This window comes from Lipotes vexillifer, unplaced genomic scaffold (genome assembly GCF_000442215.2).
Source record: "Lipotes vexillifer unplaced genomic scaffold, Lipotes_vexillifer_v1.1 scaffold6, whole genome shotgun sequence".
In the NCBI taxonomy this organism is placed as follows: domain Eukaryota; kingdom Metazoa; phylum Chordata; class Mammalia; order Artiodactyla; family Lipotidae; genus Lipotes; species Lipotes vexillifer.
This window is the reverse complement of record NW_006799037.1, coordinates 1,745,018-1,765,186: the sequence shown is the minus strand read 5'-3', so window position 1 is coordinate 1,765,186 and position 20,169 is coordinate 1,745,018. Positions and strand designations below refer to the sequence as shown.

Genomic DNA, 20,169 nt, shown 5'->3' with positions numbered 1-20,169 from the left:
CCTGTGTCCCCTGCATCGGCAGGCGGACTCTCAACCACTGCGCCACCAGGGAAGCCTGGGTGAGATTTTTAAATTTATTTATCAAACTTTTATATAGTGCTTACTGTGCGCCACATACTACTGTAACTGCTGTATAAATATTACTTAATCCTCATGACCTTGCTGTCAGGTACTTTACCGTCCCCATTCTACAGGTGAGGAAACTGAGGCACAGAGAGATTACGTAATTTGTCCGAGGTCAAATCAGGCTTCTGCCTCTAGGGCCCACACTTTAAACCACCATGCTGTGGAGCCTTTGTCTTGCCTCTACAAAGCCCATGGATTGCTGCAGTGGGAATTTGGGGCTGCGGTCTCCCTTCCAAACCTTGTAGGTGTGTGTGAACTGGCTGGATTCCTGCTTCCTCAGCAAACTCCCTCCAGCCATCCTGCTGTCTCCATACCCCCCTTCACCTTTCCTTTTGCACTTGACATCGCCATTACCCCATTTTCAGTCCAACGGCCCTCACAGCAAATCCCAGGCAGACTCTCACTCTGGCACAGGTGCGTCTCCTTTAAGAAAGACAAACACCAAAGCACTTTTTGAATAGACAGAGTGTTGAATATTCATAATACAGAAAGACCACTTTCCTCTACAAAAAGACTTAATCTCGGGGTTTCTTTAACTAGCACTAACATTCCACCCCTGCTTTGAATTATTTGATTACTAATCATTAACTACTTAACCTGAGAACTCCCGAGCCCACTGTGCTTAAAGCCACAGACCCACTGGGCTACTTGCCCGTAGAAAATTAATTAGAACGGAAAGTGGAACGGGAGCTCTGAAATAAGCAGAGTCTTATTCAGTCCACACACAGCCTCCTCATAAACACCTTGACTGCAAACGTGAGCTCAGCCCAGCTGCTTCATATCCTCTACCTCAAGGTGGTGAGTGTGAGTGACAGACAAGCCGGGCCTCATCCTTTCCCCAGAGAGGGTGACGGTTTGCTTGTGGTCCCAGACTGTGATCCCTGGACCAGTACCACCAGCAGCTGAGATACTCGGGAGCTTAAAAAGGCACATCTTGGGCCCCATCGCAGACCCATAGGGTCAGAAGGTGGGCCCCAGTGATCTGTGTTTTCACAAGCCCTCCAGGGACTGTCTAATCCATTTACCCAACCCACATCCCCAGGAGGAACCGGGAAGGTTGGTCTGGTGCTTGAGGTCCCACCACCTCTAGCTGCTACAGACACACCTTGGGGAAACAGGAAGAGAGGAGGTGCACGGCTGTGTAACCTGGGGTGCCTCACCCCACGGCGCTCATGGACCACGGCTCCACATGCCCGCCAGGCATATAGTCAGCGCTCCGTGTCTGAGTGCCCCACAGTGCTCCGGTGCCTTTTGCAAATGAGAAGACTGAAGCCCATGGTGGCTCAGCCCCTTACCAGGGTCACGGCCGGGGAGAGCCGCCAGAGACAAGGCAGAGTCCCGTGTTCCCTGCTTCCACTCATCCCACCTCTGATGCCGTTTCTAGTCTCTACTCCAGAGAGGCTCGGAGGGAGAAGGGCCTAGGCTGGGGGCTGGGAACCGAGCTCTCGGAATTATTATTAGCCTTCTTAATTCCATACATTCAGCTCTCCATTTCTTTTTAATGGAAAGTATACCGATTTCACTTTATTAGCCTAATTTCAGAATGGGATCAGGACTATGGGGTTGAGGTCAGGTGTGAAGGAAAAGGGTTAAAATTTATGATAGCAAAGATCCCTTCAAAATTCTGGTGCAGTCCTCAGTCACTGCAGCCTAACTGTCAGTCAATAGAGTTGAAATCCAGAATACTGAAAGCAGACTCCTGTGCTCCATTTCTGTCCAGGTACTCTTCAGTCACAGTGTGATGAGGTCCACCAGGTTGCCTTTAGGAGGAGTCATGCTGTCAGGGAAGAAATTTACTAAGGTGTGAAAGAGCTGAGTTCTTTGAGCACAGGTGTGATCCACATTGGAAAAGCCTAGAGCTGTGAAATCTGAACCAGATTTAAACAGAGCTGAAGCTAGGAGCTGAAACTCTTTTGTCTCTTCTGGGTCTGAATGATCCACAGGTATATAAAGATCATTTTGTAGATATTTCAGAGCACTAAGGGGATCCATTTGGGCCTTCTCTTCAAACCTGTGTTTTCTTATGAGGTACTTGCAATGCCTCAGTAAGTAAGCTTTTGAAGGCCTACGCAATTTCAGTGACCAGAAGCATCTAATCTCATCTTTGGGGAGCAAGATTCTCCTGGATTCCCACCAAATAAATAATGAACCTTGTGTAACTCGTCGTATACAAGCTGATGGGCAAATCTTGGACATGGTTCTTCCTCCTGAAGACTTTTGCTTGGATTATCCTTTGCAGCTTGATTATTCTTATAGACGCAAGACCGACTATTCCTTACAATGTCATAGATCCAGAATGAATTTCGGACATTCTCTTCCCTCTTTTCCGTGTCTTTGCTGAGTCCAGATAAGACACGTATTTCATCCAGTTCTGGATCAATGGTTGCTCTCTGTGTGAATCCTGTCATTGGAACTGATGACCAAACACCAGTTTCGGTCCTCCATCAGCAGCAGTATCCTCACTGAGTAACATCCATGTGTTTGTGTCAATGTCATAACGATAGAAATCACTTTTCAGAGATTTGCTGCTCCTCACAGAGGAATCCAAATAATGCCCCAGTGTGTAGATCTGCCTTCGTTGAATGTCAGTGCACATTTTATGACATGATCTAGCACTAGGACCATTCTCTTTCTCAGTGTCTCTAGAGATACATGTCCATTGGTTCTCTTTCACACTGTACACCCAGGAGTCAGCAAGATCTTGTGTTCCATCCCAGCCAGCAAACAAATAAGCAGTCTCTGTTTGAACATCAATAACCATCTGATGGCCTCCTCTCACTCCTGGTCGGTTATCTTCTCCATCACCTTTGGTACTTTTGGGAATGATTTGACTCTATCGTGGCTTATATTCCTGTTGACTGATATACTGATTGAACAGGCCATCATTTTACAGCTTTTTCAATCAATTCTTCACAAGCATCAAAATCACCCTTCAGTACCAATTTATCGTGCAGATCTGTTAACATGGGATGTTCCAGGGCAATCTTGGTTTTCTTTTGCAGTGATTCAAAGGCCTCTGTATAGTTATGTTGTCTGAAGTGTTTTAGGCAAAGGCGAATAGCTTCTTGTTCACGGCACTACTTGCTATGCCAGTTGAGACAGGGTTGTACTACATCGGGATCATCAATGCCACTAAGTTCAACATGCCAGATGCTAAAGTTAAAGCTGGGTCCCCACGATAAGAGTGGAACTATTTTAATGAATCGACAAGGAAACATCTGTTCATCAATTTTATGCTTCAAGGTAAATGTTTCTTTGTTATAATCATTCTTTAAGCCACTGGACAATAGCTCTGTCATGTTTTCTTCATTCATTCCACCAAAGACTTTAAATTTCTTCAAGTTGCAGACATGAGTTTTCTCATATTTTCCAAATGTGATATTCTGGACTGTAGCAGGCCTTTCAAGCTTCAGAATCAAGTACTGGGGAAGGTAGTTGCTCTCTGTAGACCACCGTGAAGGCTGGTCATTTGGCTCATCCACTAAAATGTTCACTACACCCAAGTATCTTCCTTCCGAACAATGCCTTCACATGAATATTCCCATGAAAGTTTCAGGAAGGTAGGTGGAGGAGGAGCTCCACTGTGTAGCGCGTAGGGCAGAAGCCGGCACTCGGGCCCCGCCAGCCGCCATCTTGTCAGCACCGTAGCGGCCGTCGCCCATTTTCTTTCTTTCTTTTTTTTTTTTTTTTTTTTTTTTTTTTTTTTGATGCTGTGTCCATACTTAACTTGGTTTCCATTCCAGTTAAGCTCTCTGTGTGCTGCGGCATCCCTCCTGCCAGGTTTAATTGCCCTTATTCAAATTCTTTAAAGTATTGTGTTTCCAGCTCCTATAGTTTTAAGTACTACACAAATCATTTAGACGACTGGACTAATAAACCAACCGACTGTGCCCTCCACCGAGGGCGGGGCCGGCCAGGGGCCCTGCATCCAGCCCCGCCCACTTGTCTGAGGACCAGAGCCTGCTAACAGGTGGCCCTGCTTCCTTCCTTCCTCCCAGGCTCTGCGTTCCACACAGCAGCCAGGGGGACCCGGTTAGCATGTCAGTCCGACCCTGCAGTGGCCCGTTCTGTCACCAGGTGAACGGCCGAAGTCCGTTCGCACAACCTGCCCCTCCCTCCCTTCTTGGGCCTCATCTCCCACCCGCAGCCCGTGCTGTTCCCTGCGCACCCCAGGCCTCTGCTGGTGCAGGAACTTCACTCGGGGGCACAAGACTCCCCCAGATACACCTGGGCTCCTCCTCGTTCATGTCCTTGCCCAGCTCTCATCTTCTCAGGGGGGGATCACCGCAACAGCCTCCTGCTCTCAGCACCACCCCGGTACCCTCACAACCTCCCGGTCTTAGTCCGTCCACGCTGCTATAACAAGAAAGGACCAGAGAGTGGGAAGCTTGAACAACAGACATTTATCTCCCACAGTTCTGGAGGCTGGAAAGTACAAGATCACGGTGCCAGCAGATCTGGCGTCTCACACCTTCTCACTGTGTCCTCACGAGGCAGAGGGAAAGATGTCATCCCTCCTGTGACTCTTCTTGTAAGGGTACTAATTCCATCATGAGGGCTCCACCCCTATGACCTAATTACCTCCCAAAGGCCCCACCTCTCATCACACTGGTGATCAGGGCTTCAACCTATGAATTTTAAGCGGACACATTGTCCACAGCACTGCTCTACGTTTTTATGCACAGTCTTAGCACCTCTAACACACTATAGAATTTACCATTTGCCCCCCCTCCTGGGACATAGTCTCCACAAAGACAAAGATCTTCTCCTGTTTAGTCACTGATGTATCTCAGTGGGTGGGAACTGCTCCTGGCATGTGGTAGGCACTCATTAAATATTGGATGGATGGGTAGATGGATAAATCATGTCTTTGCAGAGAGCTCTCAAAAGAACTAGACCAACCTGACTCCCCAGAGCCCCTGAAGCTCTTCAGATGACCTTCCACCCCAGGCGATGGGACACCAGCAGCTCTCGGTCTAGTCCACTACCTTGAGGCAGGCGTGGGGTGGGATAAATGGAGGGGAGGGTGCGGCCACTCGTCCTAGTGAGGAACAGCGAAGGGGGCAGACTTCCAGGCTCCCAGCCTGGCTCTACCACTGACTGACCATGTGGCCCCACCTCTCTGAGCCTCAGTCTCCAGTTCTACAAAATGGGGATAATTCTCATCTCCACTGCTCAGGGTTATTGTGAAGAACACTTGAGATTGAGTGTGTGAAGCATTTGATACAGTGCTGGGGACGTGGTAAATAAGCCTTGACTGTAACTACTTTTACCTCCGGGCCACAGCCCGCGGGAAGAGGTAAGGATGGTAATACCACCAGGCTGCTTCCAAAGGCACTGAGCTCACCAGGAAGGGACTCAATGGAGAACAGGAAGGCTCCTTTGCAATTCTGGTGAATGGCATTTGGCCGGAGAGGGGGCGAGAGCCCAGAGTTTGCTCAGTGAGAGAGGCTGAGGTCCAGGAAGGAAGACGGGAGGGAGACTGGCCAGTGGCTCCAGCACCAAAATGTGGGATGGCTCCTCTCTCCGTATCCCACCTACGTCCCAAGACGTATACCAGGCCTCCAAGGTGGCCTTACTACTCTATTCTAGAAGGTTCTCCTCTCAGAGCCTTTGGGGAGGGTGCTTTCTTGACCACATTCTCCACCCTCCCTACAGGCCCAGATGCCCTCACTGAGGTTGTGTCTCCTTCACAGCCCTGCCCTTGGCCTCACTCCATTTCCTCCAGCACCTTCCCGGAGGCCACACAGGCTGTTTCTGCCTCAGGGTCCCTGTGTTTCCTGGCTCTAGGGTGCTGAGGGCACAGCTGAGCCAGGGTAGGGCCTGGAAAGTGCCATATATTTTTTTCTGTTTTATTTTTTATATATATATTTATTTTTTAATATCTTTATTGGAGTATAATTGCTTTACAATGGTGTGTTAGTTTCTGCTTTACAACAAAATGAATCAGTTATATATATACATATGTTCCTATATCTCTTCCCGATTGCGTCTCCCTCCCTCCCACCCTCCCTCCCTATCCCACCTCTCCAGGCGGTCACAAAGCACTGAGCTGATCTCCCCGTGCTATGCGGCTGCTTCCCACCAGCTATCTACCTTACGTTTGGTAGTGTATATATGTCCATGCCTCTCTCTCGCTTTGTCACAGTTTACCCTTCCCCCTCGCCATATCCTCAAGTCCATTCTCTAGTAAGTCTGTGTCTTTATTCCTGTTTCACCCCTAGGTTCTTCATGACATTTTTTTTTCTTAAATTCCATATATATGTGTTAGCATACGGTATTTGTCTCTCTCTTTCTGACTTACTTCACTCTGTATGACAGACTCTAGGTCTATCCACCTCATTACAAATAGCTCAATTTCGTTTCTTTTTATGGCTGAGGTATATTCCATTGTGTATATGTGCCACATCTTCTTTATCCATTCATCCGATGATGGACACTTAGGTTGTTTCCATCTCTGGGCTATTGTAAATAGAGCTGCAATGAACATTTTGGTACATGCTTCTTTTTGAATTATGGGTTTCTCAGGGTATATGCCCAGTAGTGGGATTGCTGGGTCATATGGTAGTTCTATTTGTAGTTTTCTAAGGAACCTCCATACTGTTCTCCACAGTGGCTGTATCAATTTGCATTCCCACCAACAGTGCAAGAGGGTTCCCTTTTCTCCACACCCTCTCCAGCATTTATTGTTTCTAGATTTTTTGATGATGGCCATTCTGACTGGTGTGAGATGATATCTCATTGTGGCTTTGATTTGCATTTCTCCAATGATTAGTGATGTTGAGCATTCTTTCATGTATTTGTTGGCAGTCTGTATATCGTCTTTGGAGAAATGTCTATTTAGGTCTTCTGCCCATTTTTGGATTGGGTTGTTTGTTTTTTTGTTATTAAGCTGCATGAGCTGCTTATAAATTTTGGAGATCAATCCTTTGTCAGTTGCTTCATTTGCAAATTTTTTCTGCCATTCTTAAGGTTGTCTTTTGGTCTTGTTTATGGTTTCCTTTGCTGTGCAAAAGCTTTGAAATTTCTTTAGGTCCCATTTGTTTATTTTTGTTTTTATTTCCATTCCTCTAGGAGGTGGGTCAAAAAGGACCTTGCTGTGATTTATGTCATAGAGTGTCCTGCCTATGTTTTCCTCTGAGTTTGATAGTTTCTGGCTTTACATTTAGGTCTTTAATCCATTTTGAGCTTATTTTTGTGTATGGTGTTAGGGAGTGATCTAATCTCATACTTTTACGTGTAGCTGTCCAGTTTTGCCAGCACCACTTATTGAAGAGGCTGTTCTTTCTCCATTGTACATTCCTGCCTCCTTTATCAAAGATAAGGTGACCATATGTTCGTGGGTTTATCTCTGGGCTTTCTATCCTGTTCCATTGATCTATCTTTCTGTTTTTGTGCCAGTACCATATTGTCTTGATTACTGTAGCTTTGTAGTATATTCTGAAGTCAGGAAGCCTGATTCCTCCAGCTCCGTTTTTCGTTCTCAAGATTGCTTGGCTATTCGGGGTCTTTTGTGTTTCCATACAAATTGCGAAATTTTTTGTTCCAGTTCTGTGAAAAATGCCATTGGTAGTTTGATAGGGATTGCATTGAATCTGTAGATTGCTTTGGGTAGTAGAGTCATTTTCACAATGTTGATTCTTCCAATCCAAGAACATGGTATATCTCTCCATCTATTTGTATCATCTTTAATTTCTTTCATCAGTGTCTTATAATTTTCTGCATACAGGTCTTTTGTCTCCTTAGGTAGGTTTATTCCTAGATATTTTATTCTTTTTGTTGCAGTGGTAAATGGGAGTGTTTCCTTAATTTCTCTTTCAGATTTTTCATCATTAGTGTATAGGAATGCCAGAGATTTCTGTGCATTAATTTTGTATCCTGCTACTCTACCAAATTCATTGATTAGCTCTAGTAGTTTTCTGGTAGCATCTTTAGGATTCTCTATGTATAGGATCATGTCCTCTGCAAATTGTGACAGCTTTACTTCTTCTTTTCCGATTTGGATTCCTTTTATTTCCTTTTCTTCTCTGATTGCTGTGGCTACAACTTCCAAAACTATGTTGAATAAGAGTGGTGAGAGTGGGCAACCTTGTCTTGTTCCTGATCTTAGTGGAAATGCTTTCAGTTTTTCACCATTGAGGATGATATTGGCTGTGGGTTTGTCATATGTGGAATTTATTATATTGAGGAAAAGTTCCCTCTAAGCCTACTTTCTGCAGGGTTTTTATCATAAATGGGTGTTGAATTTTGTTGAAAGCTTTCCCTGCATCTATTGAGATGATCATATGGTTTTTCTCCTTCAATTTGTTAATATGGTTAATCACATTGATAGATTTGCGTATATTGAAGAATCCTTGCATTCCTGGAATAAACCCCACTTGATCATGGTGTATGATCCTTTTAATGTGCTGTTGGATTCTGTTTGCTAGTATTTTGTTGAGGATCTTTGCATCTATGTTCATCAGTGATGTTGGCCTGTAGTTTTCTTTCTTTGTGAGATCCTTGTCTGGTTTTGGTATCAGGGTGATAGTGGCCTCGTAGAATGAGATTGGGAGTGTTCCTCCCTCTGCTATATTTTGGAAGAGTTTGAGAAGGATAGGTGTTGGCTCTTCTCTAAATGTTTGATAGAATTCGGCTCTGAAGACATCTGGTCCCGGGCTTTTGTTTGTTGGAAGCTTTTTAATCACAGTTTCAATTTCAGTGCTTGTGATTGGTCTGTTCATATTTTCTATTTCTTCCTGATTCAGTCTTGGCACGTTGTGCGTTTCTAAGAATTTGTCCATTTCTTCCAGGTTGTCCATTTTATTGGCATAGAGTTGCTTGTAGTAATCTCTCATGATCTTTTGTATTTCTGCAGTGTCAGTTGTTACTTCTCCTTTTTCATTTCTAATTCTATTGATTTGAGTCTTCTCTGCTTTTTTCTTGATGAGTCTGGCTAATGGTTTATCAATTTTGTTTATCTTCTCAAAGAACGAGCTTTTAGTTTTATTGACCTTTGCTATCGTTTCCTTCACTTCTTTTTCATTTATTTCTGATCTGATCTTTATGATTTCTTTCCTTCTGCTAACTTTGGGGGATTTTTTGTCTTCTTTCTCTAATTGCTTGAGGTGCAAGGTTAGGTTGTTTATTCGAGATGTTTCCTGCTTCTTAAGGTGGGCTTGTATTGCTATAAACTTCCCTCTTAGAACTGCTTTTGCTGCATCCCATAGGTTTTGGGTCGTTGTATCTCCATTGTCATTTGTTTCTAGGTATTTTTTAATTTCCTCTTTGATTTCTTCAGTGATCACTTCGTTATTAAGTAGTGTATTGTTTAGCCTCCATGTGTTTGTATTTTTTACAGATCTTTTCCTATAATTGATATCTAGTCTCATGGCGTTGTGGTCGGAAAAGATACTTGATACAATTTCAATTTTCTTAAATTTACCAAGGCTTGATTTGTGACCCAAGATATGATCTATCCTGGAGAATGTTCCATGAGCACTTGAGAAAAATGTGTATTCTGTTGTTTTTGGATGGAGTGTCCTATAAATATCAATTAAGTCCATCCTGTTTAATGTATCATTTAAAGCTTGTGTTTCCTTATTTATTTTCATTTTGGATGATCTGTCCATTGGTGAAAGTGGGGTGTTGAAGTCCCCTACTATGAATGTGTTACTGTTGATTTCCCCTTTTATGGCTCTTAGTTTTTGCCTTATGTATTGAGGTGCTCCTATGTTGGGTGCATAAATATTTACAATTGTTATATCTTCTTCTTGGATCGATCCCTTGATCATTATGTAGTGTCCTCCTTTGTCTCTTGTAATAGTCTTTATTTTAAAATCTATTTTGTCTGATATGAGAATTGCTACTCCAGCTTTCTTTTGGTTTCCATTTGCATGGAATACATTTTTCCATCCCCTCACTTTCAGTCTGTATGTGTCTCTAGGTCTGAAGTGGGTCTCTTGTAGACAGCAAATATATGCGTCTTGTTTTTGTATCCATTCAGCCAATCTGTGTCTTTTGGTGGGAGCATTTAGTCCATTTACATTCAAGGTAATTATCGATATGTATGTTCCTATTCCCATTTTATTAATTGTTCTGGGTTCGTTATTGTAGGTTTTTCCTTCTCTTGTGTTTCTTGCCCAGAGACGTTCCTTTAGCAGTTGTTGTAGAGCTGGTTTGGTGGTGCTGAACTCTCTCAGCTTTTGCTTGTCGGTAAAGGTTTTAATTTCTCCATCAAATCTGAATGAGATCCTTGCTGGGTAGAGTGATCTTGGTTGCAGGGTTTTCTCCTTCATCACTTTCAGTATGTCCTGCCACTCCCTTCTGGCTTGTAGAGTTTCTGCTGAGAGATCAGCTGTTAACCTTATGGGGATTCCCTTGTGTGTTATTTGTTGTTTTTCCCTTGCTGCTTTTAATATGCTTTCTTTGTATTTAGTTTTTGACAGTTTGATTAATATGTGTCTTGGCGTATTTCTCCTTGAATTTATCCTGTATGGGACTCTCTGTGCTTCCTGGACTTGATTAACGATTTCCTTTCCCATATTAGGGAAGTTTTCAACTATAATCTCTTCAAATATTTTCTCAGTCCCTTTCTTTTTCTCTTCTTCTTCTGGAACCCCTATAATTCGAATGTTGGTGCGTTTAATGTTGTCCCAGAGGTCTCTGAGACTGTCCTCAGTTCTTTTCATTCTTTTTTCTTTATTCTGCTCTGCAGTAGTTATTTCCACTATTTTATCTTCCAGGTCACTTATCCGTTCTTCTGCCTCATTTATTCTGCTATTGATCCCATCTAGAGTATTTTTCATTTCATTTATTGTGTTGTTCATCATTGTCTGTTTCATCTTTATTTCTTCTAGGTCCTTGTTAACTGCTTCTTGCATTTTGTCCATTCTATTTCCAAGATTTTGGATCATCTTTACTATCATTATTCTGAACTCTTTTTCAGGTAGACTGCCTATTTCCTCTTCATTTGTTAGGTCTGGTGGGTTTTTATCCTGCTCCTTCATCTGCTGTGTGTTTTTCTGTCTTCTCATTTTGCTTATCTTACTGTGATTGGGTTCACCTTTTTGCAGGCTGCAAGTTCGTAGCTCCCGTTGTTTTTGATGTCTGTCTCCAGTGGCTAAGGTTGGTTCAGTGCGTTGTGTAGGCTTCCTGGTGGAGGGGACTAGTGGCTGTGTTGTGGTGTATGAGGCTAGATCTTGTCTCTCTAGTGGGCAGGTCCAGTTGTTTTTGGTGTCTGTCCCCAGTGGCTAAGGTTGGTTCAGTGGGTTGTGTAGGCTTCCTGGTGGAGGGGACTAGTGCCTGTGTTCTGGTGGATGAAGCTGGATCTTGTCTTTCTGGTGGGCAGGTGCACGTCTGGTGGTGTGTTTTGGGGTGTCTGTCGACTTACTATGATTTTGGGCAGCCTCTCTGCTAATGGGTGGGGTTGTGTTCCTGTCTTGCTAGTTGTTTGGCATAGGATGTCCAGCACTGGAGCTTGCTGGTCGTTGAGTGTAGCTGGTTGTTGGTGTTGAGATGGAGATCTCTGGGAGATTTTCGCCATTTGATATTATGTGCAGCTGGGAGGTCTCTTGTGGACCAGTGTCCTGAAGTTGGCTCTCCCACCTCAGAGGCACAGCACTAACTCCTGGCTGCAGCACCAAGAGCCTTTCATCCACCCGGCTCAGAAGAAAAGGGAGAAAAAGTAGAAAGAAAGAATTAGTAGAAGAAGAAAGAAAGGAAGAAAGGAGGGAGGGAGGGAGGGAGGGAGGAAGGAAGGAAGGAAAAAAAGAAAGAAGATAAAGTAAAATAAAGTTAAAATAAGGTAAAATATAATAAAGTTATTAAAATAAAATAATTATTAAGAGGAAGAAAAAAACCCAAAAAACTGATGGCTAGAACCCTGGGACAAATGGTGGAAGCAAAGCTGTACAGACAAAATCTCACACAGAAGCATACACACACACACTCACAAAAAGAGGAAAAGGAGAAAAAAATCATAAATCTTGCTCTCAAAGTCCACCTCCTTATTTTGGGATGATTCATTGTCTATTCATGTATTCCACAGATGCAGGGTACATCAAGTTAATGGTGGAGCTTTAATCCGCTGCTTCTGAGGCTGCTGGGAGAGATTTCCCTTTCTCTTCTTTGTTCTCACAGCTCCCAGGGGCTCAGCTATGGATTTGGCCCCGCCTGTGCGTGTAGGTCGCTAGAGGGCATGTGTTCTTCGCTCAGACAGGACGGGGTTAAAGGAGCCGCTGACTCGGGGGCTCTGGCGCTCTCAGGCCGGGGGCAGGGATGGGCACGGAGTGCGGGGCGGGCCTGCGGCGGCAGAGGCCAGCATGACGTTGCACCAGCCCGAGGCGCGCCGTGCGTTCTCCTGGGGAAATTGTCCCTGGATGCCGGGACCCTGGCAGTGGCGGGCTGCACAGGCTCCCCGGAAGGGGGGGTGTGGATAGTGACCTGTGCTCGCACACAGGCTTCTTGGTGGCGGCAGCAGCAGCCTTAGCGTCTCATGTCTGTCTCTGGGGTCCGTGCTTTTAGCCGCGGCTCGCGCCCGTCTCTGGAGCTCCTTTAAGCAGCGCTCTTAATCCCCTCTCCTCACGCAGCAGGAAACAAAGAGGGAAGGAAAAAGTCTTTTGCCTCTGAGGCAGGTCCAGACTTTTCCCCGGACTCCCTCCCGACCAGCCGTGGCGCACTAACCCTCTGCAGGCTGTGTTCACGCCGCCAACCCCAGTCCTCTCCCTGCCGACCGAAGCCCGAGCCTCAGCTCAGCCCCGCCCGCCCCGGCGGGTGAGCAGACAAGCCTCTCGGGCTGGTGAGTGCCGGTCGGCACCGATCCTCTGTGCGGGAATCTCTCCGCTTTGCCCTCCGCACCCCTGTTGCTGCTGTGCTCTCCTCTGCGGCTCCGAATCTTTCCCCCTCCGCCACCTGCAGTCTCCGCCCGCGAAGGGGCTCCTAGTGTGTGGAAACCTTTCCTCATTCACAGCTCCCTCCCACTGGTGCAGGACCCGTCCCTATTCTTTTGTCTCTGTTTATTCTTTTTTCTTTTGCCCTACCCAGGTACGTGGGGGGTTTCTTGCCTTTTGGGAGGTCTGAGGTCTTCTGCCAGCGTTCAGTAGGTGTTCTGTAGGAGTTGTTCCACGTGTAGACGTATTTCTGGTGTATCTGTGGGGAGGAAGGTGATCTCCGCGTCTTACTCTTCCGCCGTCTTTGGAAAGTGCCATATTTGAGTCTCTGAAGAAACACTTTATTTCTCAGAGATCTCTCCCCCCGCCTCTCTCTCTCTCTCGGCCCTGGCATGGTGCCCCAGTGACTGGCGGGGAAGGAGGGGCTGTGGCCTCCCTGTCTTGGACAGGTTTCTCCAAGCCTCAGTGGTCCAGGGCCGCTGAAGCAGCCTCGCTGTTGGCAAGGCCTGGCCTGCCCTTGAGGCCACGCCGAGCAGTCAGAATCCTGGTCTGGCCCCCCTTTCTGCCTGTTGTGCACTTTTTCTGGAGTCCAGATATCCTGACACTGTGACTAGCCTCATAGCCATTCGTTGTTCTGTAGCGATAAAGGGGTTGCCCATCAGTCCTTCTGCTCAACCTTCAGTCATGAGGGCAGAAATTACAATCTGGCCCTAGAGACGATGGAACCAGTAGGGCAGAGCGGCTTTGCCCCAGCCACACAGTCGGCAACCAGAAAAGCATCCTCATCCAGCCCTCTCCCCTTTCTGTCTCACCACCCGAATCGCCAGCAGACCCTGTGAGTTAGAGAGCTGGGCTGGTTTCATTCCCACCCTGCCTGAACTCTACTCCAGCGTCCTAGGGTAGGACATACGACCAGGCTGCCAGGGGTATGGGAGGGTCAGGGGCGGCTGGCCCCAGGCCCACAGAGGAAGCACCAGTGACACGGCCCAGCCTGGGTGTGGGCGGCAGAGCGCTCAGGCCACAGAAACCTGGGCCTGGCAAAGTGACAGGCTGGCTTTGCTGAGAGCAAGCGTCACAAGGGATGCCTCTGGGTTCAAAAGTCCAGGCTTTGAGGGACAGTGAGGACCCAAGGAGGCCCACAGCTTCTGAGGGGACGACTTGAAGCTGGCCTCCGCAGTCATCCCATCGGGGTTCCGGAGCGTGATGCGGCCACCAAAAGTGCAGATCCCTTGGCTATGTTGAAGGAGCCTCTTGTCCAGTGGAGATGAGGTGGTGGTCAGTTCTGAGTGACACAAAACAACTGGAGTTTGTCCAAAGGAGGGCAACCAGGATGGAAAAATGAAACCAGATTGTCCCACAAGGAACTGGGAATGTTTCACCTGGTCGAGCATGGAACCGGGCGGCCATGGGCCTCATCTTCCCCTAAGGGAAGGGACGAGGTGGAGAGGCAGGATCTGACCCCCATGTGGAAACCCGAGGGCACAGTCTGGAACCCCTTGCTGGATGCCCCCCAGACAAGGATTTTAGTGAAGGACAATGCTCCAAAGATGGCGCGGCCCAGGAAAGGGTGCTCAGCCAGGAGGGCTCGGTCAGCTGGTAGGCGAGAATGAGAGGGCCGGCCTCCCATGTCTCTTCCAACATGGGGACTCTGTGGGGCCTTTGTGAGCCCTCCCCCAGTGGCCAGTCGTCCCTCTGTCCCCTCTGGGCCTGAGCCTGCAGGCTTCTCTCTGGCTGCACCTGTGGGCCCCAGGTGAGCTGCCTTTGCTGTGCTGTGTCTCTGCTCTTGTGTTCTCCTCAGGGGAGGTGCTAGGGGTCGGGGCACAGCGGGAGGCCCTGCTTTACTCACTCGAATGCTTCTGAGGAGCTTTGCGGTCCCCCGGGCCATGTCGCACACATGGGAAATGAGGAACCGCACCCCTGCGCCCCGACACACACATCCATACGCCGAGCCCTCTGCCACCCTGCCTCCTTCACCCACTGTTCAAAGTCCCTTCTGAGGGAGCTGGATTTCTGTTTTCAATTTTTTTAGCTGAAGAATAACCCATACACATATAGAAACATGCAAACATATGTACCAAAATAATTTTAAACAATAATAACTCAGTAATTTAAAACAAAGCCAACACCCATGTACCCACCACCCAGGTCAGGAAATAGCACACTTCCAACCCCCCAGAAGCACCCCTTTGCCTCCTGTCAATCATTTTCCACTCCCTCCTGCCCAAGATACCCACCCCCGACTCCTGACTCCAAGTCTATGGTCTTATTTTGCCTGTTTGGAAAGTTTATGTAAGTAGACCTGTGTATGTGCTCTTTCGCTTCTTTTGCTAACATTATATTTGTGGGATTTCTCCTTATTGAGCAGAGCTCTAGTTTGCTCATTTTTAGTGCTGAGTAGTATCCCATTATGTGAATAACCACAAGCTGTTTATCCATCCTACTGTTGAGGGACGTTTGCGTTGTTTCCAGGTTGGTGCTTTTACAAATTCTGTTTCACAACCGGTGCAAACAGTTCTGCCGGATACCCACTGGGGGATGGGGTCGGTGGGTCGCAGGGCTCAGCGGTGGGAGATGCTGCCAGTTTCCCAGGCAGCTGTGGGAATTGAGTCTCAATGTTCTCTTGAGGTGTCAGTGGTCCCCATGGGGACAGCGGTGGCCGACTGGGGATGACTTCCTTACAGAAGAGGTGTGCGTCCCCCTCTCTCACAGAGTGCTGTTCGCTGGGATGGGCACGGGAAGGCAGCTGGAGGGTGGACTGCAGAGTCCTGCTTCCTGGAGGGTCAGGGGGGGGGGGTCAGCTAGGAGGCTGGTGCCGTTGTCCGGGTTACAGAAGACAGTGGGCCAAATCAGGGCAGGTGTGATGGGATGGGGATGAAGGGACAGGCACAAGGCATGAGGGAGGTGGAACTGGCAGGACTTGGTGCCTAGTCAGATGCTGGGGAGGAGGCGGAGGCATCGGTGGAAATGCCTGGTTATTGCTGAGATGGGAAACACAGGAGGAGTAGATTCTGGGGAGATGGTGAGTTTGACCATACACTCAAGGACCATTAAGCTACAGGGGGCCCACTTATAAGAACCTGCCTTCTTGGGAGGCCAAAGCCCAGTTGAACAGTACATCTTTGGTGGAACTCAGAGACACACAGTCTGAGCTGATGCCCAGGTGACAACCAGTAGCCCCAGAGTGTCTAAGGCCTGCAAGGATCTCATTAAAAGCAAAAATTGGGGGTTTCTTCTTTGCTGCTGTGGGGCTGCTTTGAGAAGCAGAACCTCCCTTCTTTCAAGGGGCTTTGAGCGTAAACTGAGTATGCATGGCTACAGAACCTTCTGGGACATCAGTAGCATGGAGGGAAACCATGAATATCCAGGGCTAAGGGAGCCCAGTGCCGTAAGATAGTATCTAGGAGCCTGGGTTTGGTTGAGGCCAGCACTGATGACTCCAGAGGTCCAGTTGGGGGCAAGGACCCTAAAAGCAGGAGGTCCTGGGCCTCTGGCGATGCTCAAATTCAGGCCAATCATGGAGTGGTCCCAAGGAACTAGGATTTTCAGAACGGGACCCCAGCCCATGCTTACGGGGAGCAGGACCCAGCCCCTGGGGTGGGAGCTGTAGGAACAGACCAGCATGCCACACCCCAGCCAGGTAGACGGAAGCGGGGGCGGAGCATCTCTGTCCTCTGTCCTGGCAAAGAACAAGGGCCTGTGAAGAAAACAGAGGCACAAGTTCAGTCTCTCTCAGGGAGGAGACCAGCACTTCGAGACAGGGATCCTCGGGCTTCGTGGGAGTGCTGACCCCAGACCTCCCGCAGCCTCACAGGATCCCAGGCACCTGCACCTACAAGTAATCCCCACCAGCCACTAGGCCTGAGGCTCCCCCATGCCCTCTGACCCCACTTTCCGCCCCGGCTCCTAGGGAGGCCCCATCCAGAACCGCAAGTCCAAGCGCTGTCTGGAGCTGCAGGAGAACAGCGGCACAGAGTTTGGCTTCCAGCTGGTGCTGCAGAGGTGCTCGGGCCAGCACTGGAGCATCACCAATGTCCTGAGGAGCCTGGCATCCTGACCCCGCCAGGAGGCGTCTCTCTCCCACCCCGCCCCTTTGCTACTGTGTAGCACCCGCTGCAACGTTGCCTGCTGTCTGTGTGGGGTTGTTTGGAGTCTGGGGAACCAGGTTGGTGGGCCCCCAAAAGAGCTTATTTCCTATTCAGTGTTCATGGAGTTTATAGAAAGAGGCCGAACGGCGGGTGAGGGTATAATATCATAAACTATTTTGCAACTGTAAATAGGGGACACATGGAAAATATTTATAACTCACAATAAAATACTGTTGGTTAAGAAAAGGGATTTTGCAGTTATTTGGTGCTCGGTGGAGATTCAGGCCTGGCTCCTCTGAACTTGGAGTGCTTGTAGCCCAAGATGTGTCCCAGTGTGCTCTCCCTACCCTACATCCCTGAGAAAGGAGGCTTTGAGCCCCTGCAGACAGTGGGAGCTCGTTGTGCAAGCTGCCGGCTTTCTCTAGGAGGCCCAAGGCAGCGAGAAGGGCGCCTCGACCTCAGGGCCACCTCCAGAGAGGAGGTTCCCTCTGCCTCTGTGCAGCAGTTACCGCCTCCGGAAGACAGCCTCAGTCCTCCATCCCAAGAAACCAGGACGGCTCGTTGGCCACTGGAGCGTCATCTGCTGGGCTTCCAGACGCTTGCCTACGACAACTGCCCCATCCGGTTCCTAAGACCGTTCGCTTCCTCCATGAATCACGGTGCATTACTTTCCCGGGGCAACAAAGTGCCACAAACTGGGTGGCTTAAACAACTGTCGTCTCAGTTCTGGAGGCTAGGAGTCCGAAATCAGGGAGTCAGCTGGGTCGGCTCCTTCTGAGAGCTGTAAGGGAGAATCGGTTCCAGGCCTCTCCCCAAGCTGAGCTTCCAGTAGCCTCAGGCGTTCCTTGGCTTGTAGATGCCTGTCTTCTCCCTGTGTCTTTCCTCCCTCCCCGTGTCATCGCCACCCCTCCCTCTCAGGGCTCGACCCAATCACCTCCTGAACACTAGTCTCTAGCCCTGCTCCTGGGAGAGGCAGCTCACACCCAGTCCTCCTGTGCAAGGGCCCCCAGCCATGACACAGTGCCACCTGGACAGTGACACTCAAACCTACGTCTCTGCCCGGACCTCTCCTCTGCGCCCCAGGCCCAGTCTCCCTCTGCTGACGGGCCCCGGGCAGCTGGGTCGCTGTCCTTTGGACAGTGCGGACCTGATGTGCAGAGAACAGACCTGTCTCTCATCCTCCCAGGCCCACCCTGGTGACCAGCACCACCCACCTGCAGGTGCTCAGGCCAGAGTCCTCCTCTCGTCTCTAACCTCCCCCCACCCCTCACCCCCATATCATATCTTGTCAGTACATCATGACAGTGATACCCCCTAAACAGCTCTGGAATCCCCTCCCCAGGCCTCTTCATTGCTCACAAGGACCTGCCTCCCCACCTCCCGTCTCCCCTCTCCCACCTCACCTGCCCTCCTCACTGCAATTCTCAAGGGGTCTTTCTCAGATGCGAATATCATCAGATTTTTTCTGACCGAAAGCCTTCAGTGGGTCTCATCAGAGATGGTAAACGCCTAGCTCAGGCACCAGCCTCAGGGCTTCCTCCTGTGCTGAGTGCAGAGGCCAAGTGTCAGAAGAACCCGGGTCAGGGGCCTTAGACGCGGGGGGTGGGGGGCATGGGTGCAAGGAGGCCTGGCTTCCCGGCTGTCCCTCCCACTGGACGTCTATAGCCCCAGTCCGCCCCCTAGGGATGTTGGTGTCCTGTGGCTTCTTTCCTTCTTTCCAAGAAGTTTTTCTTGGGGGTGATATTAGTTTGCTAGAGCTTTGACAACAAAGGACCATAGACTGGGTGACTTAAACAACAGAAGTGTGTTGTCTCACAGTCCTGGAGCCCAGAAGTCCAAGATCAAGGTGTTGGTAAGGCTGGTTCCCCTGAGGGCTGTGAGGGAAGGTCGTGTGCCAGGCCTCTCTCCTTGCCTGGTAAATAACTGTCTTCTCTCTGTGTCTCTTCCCATCGTCTTCCCTCTGTGTGTGTCTTGTTTCCAAATTTCTCCTTCTTATAAGGATACCAGTCATATTGGATTAGGGCCCATCCTAATGACCTCATTTTCGCTTCAGGACCTCTGTAAAGACCCCATCTCCAAACAAGGTCACATTCTGAGGTACGGGAGGTCAGGACTTCAACATATGAGTTGGGGGGGGGGCACAATTCGACCCATAACAGGAGAGCAGAGAAGGGAGATGAGCAGACCCCAGGCCCCAAAAGGCTGCCTCCACTCACGCCCACCTTGCCCGGCAAGTCCTGCCTGTGGGGCAGTCCCAGCTGTCCCGGCCTCCGCTGGGAGAGGGGTGGGCCCTGAGCTGGTGACAGGGACTCTGCATAAGGACCTGGGATGTTCATCATGGCCCTCTGTGTCCACATCCTTAAGGAAAACTGTCCCGGCCCCAGCAGTGACCCCTCTTATACCCTGATCATGCTTCCCCCCTCCATAGCCGGTCTAACCTGACCCGAGGGCAGGTGTCCAGAGGATGGTCAGCAATTGATGACAACACAAGAAGCTGAGCTGGGCCAATTACATTCTGCCTGCAAACTGGCACCACGGCACATGGAAAGAATCAGCCAGCTGGTGAAGGCCAGGAGCCATTGCCGTACATAGAGATGAGCCCTGGAGGGCCAAGCAAGCCAGGGTCTGCGTGCGCCGAGGTCAAGAGGGGGAAACCAGGGCGAGAAGAGGAGAAAAAGGTGCTGGTGAACAGAGGCAGTGGACCCACCATGCAGGAGCTCTAATGTGGCCATGACACAGATGGAGACAACAGACAGCCCCCCTCACCCCAGACCCAACCTGCACACTTGCTGCTGGTTCCTTCCCCTGCTCTTTACAACAAACAAGACTGACCGAAGCAGGATGTAAAGATTCTAGACACCAGAATCTGCTCATGCACAGACCCTCACGCGTGTGTGAACGCATTCACAATCCCTACCACTGCTGTGTACACAAGTAAAAAATGGGCATGCGTTTGCACCTTCTGTGTACAGACAGGCACAGGCTTACATAGCCCCGCACACACCCGTGTGCACACGCGTGCAGTATGTCACACACACACACACACACACACACTCACATGCATATGCACTGACCCCAAAGAGGAAAGT

General features: G+C 48.9%; 1 protein-coding gene and 1 pseudogene across 1 annotated transcript in view; one reads left to right on the top strand and one right to left on the bottom strand.

Annotated features, from left to right (window-relative positions):
• GALNT18 (polypeptide N-acetylgalactosaminyltransferase 18) overlaps window positions 1-17,330 on the top strand; it is a 355,083-nt gene extending 337,753 nt beyond the window's left edge. Inside the window, exon 11 of the mRNA XM_007471405.1 lies at window positions 16,903-17,330. Within this exon, the coding sequence (XP_007471467.1) occupies window positions 16,903-17,049 (147 nt within the window). The 3' untranslated portion in view covers window positions 17,050-17,330. The remainder of the gene's footprint in view (window positions 1-16,902) is intronic.
• On the bottom strand, window positions 1,858-3,788 carry LOC103073386 (muskelin pseudogene; annotated as a pseudogene).
• Window positions 17,331-20,169: the final 2,839 nt, after the last annotated feature.